The sequence below is a fragment of the Grammomys surdaster genome, unplaced genomic scaffold (genome assembly GCF_004785775.1).
Source record: "Grammomys surdaster isolate TR1022 unplaced genomic scaffold, NIH_TR_1.0 126109, whole genome shotgun sequence".
Taxonomy (NCBI): domain Eukaryota; kingdom Metazoa; phylum Chordata; class Mammalia; order Rodentia; family Muridae; genus Grammomys; species Grammomys surdaster.
Genome location: NW_021620917.1, coordinates 5,059,118 through 5,070,528, shown reverse-complemented (window position 1 = coordinate 5,070,528; position 11,411 = coordinate 5,059,118). Strand labels below are relative to the sequence as shown.

At 48.7% G+C, this 11,411-nt stretch overlaps 1 protein-coding gene across 1 annotated transcript in view; it reads right to left on the bottom strand.

The window, feature by feature from the left end:
• Positions 1-11,411, bottom strand: part of Mad1l1 (mitotic arrest deficient 1 like 1) — a 318,963-nt gene that overhangs the window by 277,751 nt on the left and 29,801 nt on the right. Inside the window, exon 8 of the mRNA XM_028756021.1 lies at positions 8,868-8,929. Coding sequence (XP_028611854.1) covers positions 8,868-8,929 — 62 coding nt within the window. The remainder of the gene's footprint in view (positions 1-8,867; positions 8,930-11,411) is intronic.

Here is an 11,411-nt window from a genome sequence, read left to right as displayed (position 1 = left end):
AGCTAACAGTGTTCCTGTAGATGGCCCGACACCTAGGCACATGCTGGTGGCGTATAGAAAGCTAACAGTGTTCCTGTAGACGGCCCGACACCTAGGCGCATGCTGGCAGCATAAACGGACTCAGTAGGTTGAAAACAAGAACACTCGAACTTGGGAGGGGATATTGAGGGGGAGCTGGAGGGAAATGGAATACTTGATCAGAACACATGCATACGTAAAAAAAGGGAAGAAAAGAAGGTGGAAAGTGACTGAGGAAGACACCAGACACCAAGCTCTGCCCTTCACATACATATATACACATATGATTATGCACACGCCAAAAGAGAAAAGAAAAAAATCAGGGTAAAAAGGGAACAAAAACAAACCTTGACACCAGGGATGCTGCCGTAGCCACCTCCTGTCACATCATCCCCAGTGCACATCACACACCCAGTGCACGCTCTCAAGGCTTCTGCTAGATCAACTTCAAAGCAGGTACCTGAGATGAGCCCTATCTACGCGCCCTGGAAGAAAGGCCCAAAGGCACTGTGAGGGGTATGCTGCGGTGCTTGGCTGATGCCTCTGGGAGGGCCAAGCCACTCCCTGATATACATGCAGCTGCCTGTGTGCGTGTGTGGTGTCTGCTCCGGAAAGCATTGGTCTCCACGTCCTCCATCCCACTGCCTTTAGCCCTGCTCTGGAACATGACAGGCACAGGATGACACTAGCCAACACAGAACATCTGTACCCCACCCTTTCCCCAGGGGACAATGAGACCAGCCACCCCGAAGCAGATGGTCACCAGTATCGCAAGAAGACCCTCCTGCTACTTTACAAGCTGCAAAGAAACAAAAGGGCTATCTTCCCAGCCTCACAGGTAAGGAAGGCTCTGTGGTCCTGAAGCCCCTGCTTCCCACTAGCAGGCACAACAGGCAGCCCCAGGGCCTTGCCAAAGCTGCTAGGCCTATCCAGGGGCAACAGCCAAGCATCACAGCACACCCCTCATCACTAGCTCTCCCAGTGTTTACTGAAAGCCTACTGCTCAGAAGACTAACCCCTCCCTTAGGTACCAAATCATCAAACTTATGAGTTAGCTGACATAAAAACTTCACAATCTCCAGAGCAGAAAGCAGCAGGGGACTCTGTCAGGAATGAATAAATATTTAAGGCCCCTGAGACCACTGGTAGAGAAAGCCCACCACAAATAAGCCAGCAGGGTCCCTCCCTCTCCAGGACATAGGCCTCACATAAGCACCTTGAGCAATAAACCAAATGAAGCCCAGGAATGGGCCACATTACAGGTACAAATCTCCCTCCTTCACATCTAGGCCTCAACGAAAAGCCAGCCATTACAGACATCAGTTCTTCAAGACACCTGACTTCCCAAGCACTGGGAGCTCTGGACATCCATCAACAAGACACCCAGGTCGTTATAAACATTGAGCAGAGAAAGATTAGCAGAGTGTGCGGCTGGGTTGGCCAATTTACTCCCATCTTGGAAGTGAGTCTACCCACTCACTCTCCTCACAGTCCCCCTAATTGGCCTGACACATCAGGGAAGCTAGTCCCCAGAATGTGTCACCTGGCTGGCCTAGAGATGCTTCAGCAAAGCCGAGGACAGCACTTGCTGGCTTTCAACTCTGATTCGAGGTCAGCAGTTTGAAGTGGGAAGCTGCCCACCCTCCAGGTGCCCACACCACAGCACTCCTCAATGCCATTCAACACACACACACACACACACACACACACACACACACACACACACACGCTGACAGGTATAATGACCACCCAGAGGGGTCTGAAGCAAGGCCAGGCTCGGGCACAAAAGTGACAGAGTCAGGTGCCAAGTAGCAAAGGCATTCGGCCACTGGCAAATTATTCCCTACATAGAACACAGGCCTGACTACAGAGGGGTCCAGCGCTCACTCTGAGCCTGCTTAATAAGCCTCTCGCTCCATCTGAATTGCTAAGTACAGTGTTTAAAAAGCCGAGCAGTGAAGTCGCCTGCTCCCCATGCTCTGTTGTGACTCACTCTGCAGCTCTGCTTGAACCTTCGAAAGCACACTCACCCAATTAAGCCATGGGCTCCCATTCCCTGACAGAAATGTGTAGAAATACAGCTTTTCAAAGGGCAATTTGGCATCAGCTATCAATTCTAAACATACAGTTTCTTTTGAACCAAGGGGAAAAAGCAAACATGCCTTTAGGAATTTATCCAAGTGATGCTAATACTGTTTACTTGGGGAAAACAGAGTAATTGTCCCTCAGCATGGAGAAACCGGTCTGTCCATATCATGCAGGACTGGGGAGTGACTCAAATATTCTAGCTGGTGCAGGTATAGTGCAAAGGTTACCTCACAGACACAGGACGTGGCTCAGTTGGAAGAGTGCTGAGTGCATGCCTAGCGCCTTCGCTAGACACCACTGCTATGATAAACACCAAGACCAAATCCAAGCTGGGGAGGAAAGGGTTTATTGATCACAGCTAGTAGTCTATCATCCAGGCAAGTCAGGGAAGAAGCTCAAGGCAGGAACCTGGAAGTAAGAACCAAATGAAGCAGAGGCCATGGAAGAATGCTGCTTACTGGACTGCTCCTCATGGCTTGCCCTGCCTGCCTTCTTATACCATCTTGGACCACCTGCCCAGGGTGGTACTGCTCCAAGTAAGCTGGGCCCTAACCCATCAATCATTAACCAAGAGAAGGTATCACAGGCCAATCCTTACTGGGTAAGGAGGAAGACTTTCTTAACTGAGGTTTCTTCTTTCCTAATGACTGCAGCTTGTGTCAAGTTGACATAAAACTAGCCAGCACACCCAGCGTGCCCACTCCTAGCACTCTATAAAGTGGACCTAGTGGTGAATGCCTAAAATCTAAGTATTCAGGAAGTAGAAACTGCAAGATCAAGAGTTCGAGATGGGGCTAGAGAAATGGCTCAGCGGTTAAGAGCACTGACTGCTCTTTCAGAGGTCCTGAGTTCAATTCCCAGCAACCACATGGTGTCTTAGAATCATCTGTAGCAGGATCTGATGCCCTCTTCTGGTGTATGTCTGAAGACAGCTACAGTGTATGCATATAAAGAAAAATAAATAAATAATATTAAAAAAAAAAAAGAATTTAAGATCAGCTACACAGTGAGCTGGAGGCTAGCCTGAGCTGTATGAGTCTCAAACAGACCAAACACGGACAGGCAGGCATAATAAAAGTGTTTCTGCATTCTTTGAGCACTCCCAGCAAATGAACCCAAGGGGTTTCTGGGACCCTCACCTTGGAGCCAGTCTTTGGAACTTGGTGACAACCTAGGATTGAGAACAGGCAGCCGAGTAGGTCAATCATTTGAGTCTGAGGTCTCAACCTGTGGGATCCAACCCGAACTCTGATGGTGTCTGAGCTGGATTGTAGGACACCCAGCTGGCATCTACTGGAGAACTGCTTGCTGTGCAGAAAAAAAAAAAAAAAACCCACATCTGGTGTCAGGGTACAGGGCTGAGCAGGCGACCGGGAGCAAAGAGGGAAGGGTCTATTTTCTCCTCCCCTGTCTCTTACCACATCCCGCCATTATTAGGTCATCTATAATTGCTGACAGCTGCGTCTTAATGTTTGCAAAGCACAGATCTTGGACATGCTGCGTTAAATTTATCCCTAAGTGCTGCACTGTTCTGATGCTACTGTACATGCCGTGCCCTTCCCACAGGTCGCCATGGTACTCAGAAACACCATCTATCCTTGTCTACTGTCACCAGTTCTAGGACCACGCCGACCTAGCTAACGGGTCCAAACAGCTTTTTATTATACTTTGGAATTCCTACATGATTATGTTGTCTCCAGATAGTTTTTTTTTCCTATCTAGGCCACACATTCTGGTTTTGCAGGGGAGGGGACACATGTGCATACGTACACACCCATATGCATATGTGCAGGGGCTGTCAAAGTGTCCTCTGTCACCCTCTGCTTTATTCTCTTGGTATGGGGTCTCTTGCTGAGCCCAGAGCTTGGCTAGCAGCCTACAAGCCCAAGCCATTCTGTCTCTGCCCCTCACAGGGCTAGGAATACAGGTCACAGGCACACGTGGCCATGCCTGGCTTTTTCCATGGGTACTGATGACCAGAAGGAACTCAGGTCAAGCATACTTACCCAAGGAAGCTCTTGCTCCTTGGATACTACTTGCTCCCAGAATAACCTGCTCTTTAATTACCCAGTCACACAGGTGAAGACATTCAACAGGAAGGTAAAAACATGTGGCCCCATCCCAGTGAGGGGCAGCAGTGAGCCCAGCATCTACAGTGTGAGCATCATGAGCACACATGCCTCATCTGAAGCATCAGGGTCACCAGTGTTGGATTCCCAGTGGTTGTTTCCAGGCGCCTTCTCTCTGGCTGCAGAGCCTCCCTTCTTTGTTTTCCCTTGCTAGCTTGTTGAATGTTCTCAATCAAAAGCAAGTGCTGGGTTAACAACTGGAAATCTCCCAACTTGAAATGCTCTATGGAAACAGGTGAATCTCCTGAAGACAGTGCCCTCTACCTCTGCTCCGCCACCCTGCCAGCCTCTCTCCACAGCCAGATCATCCTGCAGGCTGTTCCTGTCTGCTGTCACTTACTCCCCATACTGGAAGCCCTTCCCCACAGTCTACCCTGAGAGACCAAGGTCAAGATGTCACCACTCTCCATGTCCCTCAGGACAACACTGTGCCAACCCTCCACGGAACTTCCAAAAAGTCCTTAAGGATTAAGAAGACCAACGGCTCGCCTACACTGGTACTTTCTACAACAGACGGCTCTGCTGGCCCCATGCCATAGCATCATAGGTATACACTGCCGGGCACTTTCCTGCCCATCACTCTCCATGTCATGAAGCCTGTCTACCCCCAAGCCCTCATGACCCTGTGTACGTCCTCCCCAGCTTACATAACACATCACAGATAGAGAGCACTGTGTGACCTGCCCCATGTGACTCTGTGCATAAACACACCGTCCATAACAGTACCATCTGCCCCGCCCCCATGACCCATGGCACTAGATGCATCTGAGAGAGACAAGCCCATTGACCCCAGAGCACATGACCCTTCTGCACTGAACACAAATAAATACAAACTTGTCTGCTCCAGCTCATGCAACTCCATACACTGGATTCACCAGAGGAAGAGAGAAGCATGTGCCCCTGCCCACATGGTCCTGTGTATGAGACACACAGGTAGAAAATGCTGTCTGACTCAGTCCACATGATTCCATGCACTGAACACAGGTAGACAGAGCCATCTGTCCTCACCCACGTGGCCCAGTACACAGTACACATCATAGTCTATCTACAGTCCAGCATCTGATTCCTGGTTTACAGTGGCTAACCACCCCAGTCAACTTGCTTAAACACTCCCCTAATATCTCTAGGCTCCTCAGACATAAAGCATGTCACAATGCAGAGAGCAACACTGTTATACTATGAGGAACTCACACAGGCCAAACAGTGTTCCAACCTAGGTGTGACGGTTATCTGCATGGTCAACTTGATTGGATTTACTGTTAGCTAGGAGACACACATCTCGGCACGACTATAAAGGTGTTTCCATGGAGTTTCAAGCCAACCTGAATGGAGATGGCACTATTCAGTGAGCTGGACTCAATAAAAAGAGAAGTCAAGCTGTTCTATCTGGCATTGTGTCTGTCACAGCAACCAGGAAACTAACAACTACACTATGGCTGAGCACCTCAGGGTAGCCAGAGCTACATCCTCACAGGATCTGCACCAGACTCCAACACCACTCAGACCCTAAGGGACAGAGGACTCTGAGAGACGATGGACAGATGTCCATAAGAAGGGAGCCAGTGGACCCAGACCCCTCACACCTCAGTTAACAAGATTCCTGATACTAGTGAGGAAGTCCCTATGGAAGGGTAGTAAGGCCCAGGACAGGCTGCCAAGGGGGTTCACAAGCCTCCATGAAGAAAGCTGATCATCAAGGGGACAGTGCCACCTACTGGTAGCTGCACCTCAGAACCACAGAGCCACAAGTCAGACAGGCAGGCAAGCAGGCAGGAGTGCCTGCTTCCGAAAGCCTGGTGAGGTATCCAGCTAAAGAGTGCATCCCTGAACTAGTACACAGTCATGTATGTGTATGTGCGTGGCGTGTGCTTGTATGTATGTGTACTTATGCATACGTACATACATGTATGACTATGTGAGCAGGCAAATGTATCACTTCTCCTAAGGAGTCAGAGCCCCAGCACTAACCCCTAACGTTCCCCCATCCCTCCATTACTTCTGCCCTGTCGTGCATCATGTCTAATCTCAGCACTCCCAGGCTTCAGTCACTCTCCTAGCCTTACATAAACAACCTCCCCAAACCTACCCACCAAAAACAAGGGGGGGAAGCCTTGGAACTGAAGAGATGGCTCCGCTGTTAAAAGAACTCACTGCTTTGTTGTTGTTGTTGTTGTCATTGTCGTTGTTGTTACAAGATCCAGATTCAGTTCCCAGCACCCACATGACAGCTCACAACCACCTGTACCTCCAGTTCCAGGAGATCCAACACCCTCTTCTGGCCTCCAGACACCTACACACTGGATGGACATGAACTCACACATGCATGTGCATACACACATATACTAGATAGATAGATAGATAGATAGATAGATAGATAGATAGATAGATAGATAGATAAACAGGTAGACAGACAGAGAGACAGAGATAGGTGGGTGGGTGGATAGATGGATAGATAGATAGACAGATGTTTAAAAAAAAAACAGAAAATCCAAAATCTTCATCATACCAGAGAATCAAGAATATTAATCTTCTCCAAAGTCTAATGCTTTACGTCTTTGTTTCTATTACTCCTATTGTATATGTGAGAGTGTGTATCGGTTCTTGAGTGCTGTGACTCATGTATGAAGTTCAGAGGACAGCTGTGTGGAACTGGTACCCTCCTTGTACCCTTGCCTACAGTCTAGAGATCTACCTGAGGCTGTCTGGCTTGAATGGCAAGCGATTCATCCATGGAGCCAGCTCAGCCCCCATCCACTTGTTAAGGACCAGTTGCCAGGAAATGAACCCAGGGCATCACACATTCTAAATGCACACTCAAGCATATGTTCTAGCGTTCATGGTAAGAGAGCACATTTAATACAGCTGGTCTGTACCCGACACCATCACAGGACAAATGTAGCCACAAGGGTGGAACCCATGTCACCCAGGGTCCAGCCTTGACCCTGGCCTGTACCCAAATCTCTGCCCTTGAGTGCACAGGGAAGGTAAGCAGGTGATAGTGAGCTTCCAAGGTACGAGGCAGCCTCAGCAGGCAAAGCAATGCATGAATGACAGCTATCAGGAGGCCAAGGGGCTGTGAACAAAGAGGCCAGTGCCCTCTGCCTTCCAGGAAAGAGAGTTACCGGTTGAGATGCTTCCTAAGAACATGACCCTGCTGGACCTCACAGGCACGGCTGGCAGAAGCCCTATGCTCCTCCTCAGTTAAGAGAAGAGGGGTCCATGGCAGTGTGGCTCCTAAAGAGGGTCTCCCCACACTCCTCAATAAGAACACGAAGCACATGAAGCACCCACTCCTCTCTCTTGCTTGCTCTCACAACAGCCGAACTCTTGATGGGGCAGTCAGTTGGGGAAATGTGTCCAAAGGGCTCTCAGAGCAGCGAGGGACTGCAACCTGGCCACTGCGACCTGTGCTCCTCCAGACAGGGCAATGGCTCCACAGGCCTGACAGACACTAAGTACCACGCGGCAGGCACCAGACACGCAGGCACACCAGCGTACCAGTGTTCCAACAGAGCCGGTCCAACTGGGTATGAGGGGCCTCTGATCTCCATCACAAGAAAGAAGTCACGGACTTGTCTTGTCTGGGCAGAGTATCCCCAGGGGTAGGAGGGACCCTTGCCGGCAGCTAACAAGCCCAGAAGACAGGAGAAAGCATGCAGCACTGGGCCTGCTGGGCCAGCCTCTGAAAGAAGGGTTCTGCAGATGGGCTGGAGAGGAAGGGACGAGGCACTGTCAAGTAACAGAACGGAAGGCAGTGCTGCCATCAGAAGGTGACGGCTCCAGAGCCAGCAGGGGACAGTGTGATTACGAGACAGCTGAGCTCAGGCAGCCTCCATCTGGCCTTGCTTCTCGGCAGGAAAGACAGCCAGCAAGCCGGAAGTATTACAACAAAGGGCTGCGTGAATCCCACAGGCCTGTGCCCACGCTCCAACACCTAATCCCAACTAATGTACCCTCAATTTCCCCAGTCCTGGAACAGATACAGCCACCATGATGGGTGACATCCAGGCCAAGATTCAGGGGATCACAGCTGTTGATGGCAGCTGACGAGCAACCCAAAACTGAACTACAAATGGGTCAGCATCAGTGAATGGCACCCCACAACAGAGAAGTGTACAGATGGGAGAACAACAGGGAACACCCTGCCCTTGCTATGTGTTGAACATACAGTGCCCAGCAGCTCTGTTCTGTGGTCCATTCTGCATCTCTGCACTCATACCTGACACAGACCAGTCACATGAGACACTCCAAGAGACCCAGTGGGACGGAATCTTCCAGTATGACTGGGTTTTAACTCAGTCAGTCAACCCCCAAAGTTTATCATTACCTAAAAGAAATGATTTTCCCCCAAAACAGTCACTTCCTGATATACACAGGACCCTGTGAGCATGCAGGCCACTGCAACGCCCACTCCCCACCCCCAGTTTTGTGGATAGGCAGATTCTCAACAGTCTTTACAATAAGGCTCAACCTCCCTCTCATGCAACGCATCCATTAAGCCAAAACAAGAACTCCTCATCACAGCAGAAGAAGGAGCCTGCTTGGCCGGTCTTCTGTGGACTCTGAGCCAGGAGGCAGAGGAAAGCACTGGAAGCCAACAGCCAGAGGTAAAGACGGCAGCAGCTCACCTACCTGAGATTCAAGCCCATGGTCTGGTCCAGTTTCTCCCAGCTCTGCAGCTTTGCAAGGAGCCTCTAGAAAGACAATTATAGCCATCAGTGTCTCTTGCCCAGCAACAGTCATGTGAAAGCAAACAATGACAAAGGTACTGGAGTGCCCCATCCTATCTGTGATCAGGTTGGGTGACCTTAGCAGATGAAGGTACATGACTTGCCTAGGCCTTGCTCCTTCCTGCCCCATGGTGCAAGTCCAGTCAAACCAGCCAGGAGCTTCTCTCGGAATGGGTCCTAGACCCATTAGTAGGCCAATTCTATGGTAGGCCAGGACCAAAGATGACTTAGATGCGGGCCAGCCAGCCATGAGGGGAGACAGGGCCATCTATATCAAAGTCTCTTCCCTAGTCCTTTGGGGCTAAAAGGACCATGTGCTTCAGATCAGCCCCATCTTTAGGAGCCAGCACACGGCTGACACTAGGGGCTCACTCATGAGTCTGGGCCCACCAGTCCTGCAGATCCAAAGCTGCAAGATCTCTATGACACAGGGCAACAACAGGCTATCTGAGAGGAGTTCCGGTGAGGAGTCAATAGTGGAGCGGAAGCCAGAGGCCTCCAACCAGCCCAGCGACCCTTTGCAATGAACATTTCCAAGTTAAGATGTACAGACAAAACGCTGTGCTGTGGGACACACTGTGACACACTACAGCTTCCACAACAAGTTTTTTTTCTTTTGGAGGGGAAGCTACAAGGGCAGAGGGCAGATACAAAGGGACACAGAGATGGATGGAATTGGGGTTCATGATATGAAATTCACAAATTCAAGAAAAAAAGTTAAATAAAAATTTTTTAAAAAAGGTTCTCGGCCCACAAGGCATGCCCCATGGCTTTAATCCCAGAACTCTGGAGGTAAAAGCAAGCAGACCTCTGAGAGTCAAAGGCCAGTCTGGTCTATATGGCAAGTTCCAGGCTAGCCAAGAATATATAGTGAGACACTGACTTAAAAAAAAAAAAACTGTGCCCAATTTATATTTTCATATTGTCAGCTTTTCATTTTATGAAGAAGTTTCAAATTTTAGTAAAGTACAAATTATCATGTTATTTTTTTCTTTATAAATAATTGTTAAGTTATAGCTAAATAGTCAATATAAAAACCTAAGCTATTATAAATGTTATTTTGTTTGCTTCTATAAAGGAAGAAAAATGTGCATAGTTTCCTATTTTGATCAGTGATTAATTTGGAGATGACTTTGGTGTAACATTTAAAGTTATGTATGGACTCACTTTTTAACCTAAACAGATATTTAATTTTTGTGAACAATCTGTTGACTGGCCTTTCAACTCTCCCTTGAAAAGCTTTTGGAGATTTGTTTAATAAAAACTAATTAGACTTAAAAAAAACAACCTGTGCCCAGTACTGGCAGTGTAACAAGGGCCAGCAAGACGGTGAAGAAACTCCTACCATGCCTGGAGGCCTGAGCCTGAGCCCTAGGATACACACAGCAGGAGAAAATATTCTTGCAAGTTGTCCTGGGAAGTCCACACAAACACTACAGCATATGCACTCACTTGTTCTTTCCCACATACACACATATATACACATACACCCATACATACACACACACACATACACACACATATCCATTGTGGCACATGGGCTCACTTTTTCTCACATACATACATATACACATATGTATGCACACACATATACACTGTGGCATGTGCAGTCGGTTTTTCTCACATGCATACCTACACATACACACATATATACATTCATACACACACTAAGGCACGTGCACTCACTCTTTCTAGCACACATACACACGCACATACACAAAGATAAAATAAAAACTGTAAAAGGGTGGGGCAGTGCTCAGCTACTAATCTTCCCACCACCCCAGTCACAGGACACTGTTCCCAGCCAGGCCCTGACCACTTTCCACAGATGGGCATGGACTGACCCAGTGTCAACAGCAAGCACACTTCCGTATAGGACTCAAGCTAAGCACCCTAGACCTCAAAAACTGTCAAAGACAAACAAACAAAAAAATCACATCCAAGCGTAATGTAAGTTATGTTGGTGAATGCAATGTGTTGTTTGGGCTCATGAAAGTAGGCTCAAGGACCAAGGTGGCCTTCATTATCTCAAGTCCAACCAGTTTATTTCAAGTTCTGGAACAGATTGGCCCCTGTCCTGCAACAAGGAGAAAAGAGAACTACAAGCTGCTATGACTATGACATTACAAAACCTTAGTGTCTGCCCAGTAGTGGCGCCACCTTTGATCGCAGCACTCAGGAAACAGAGGCAGGTGGATCTCTGAGTTCAAGGCCAGCCTACTCTATAGAGTTGAGTTCCAGGTTAGCCAGGGTACACAGAGAAATTCTGTCTGGGGGACTGGGGGTTGGGGCCTTGGGCCCTTAAGAATAATAGCCAAAGGGGGAGCCATCCAACAAAGGTAACTCTTGCTTATCCATGATATAAACATGCCGGCTGTGGGAGTGTGACACCAAAGCCTCAGCCATGGAGAGACACTGTACCCACAGCTGTCTACCGGGACCCCAG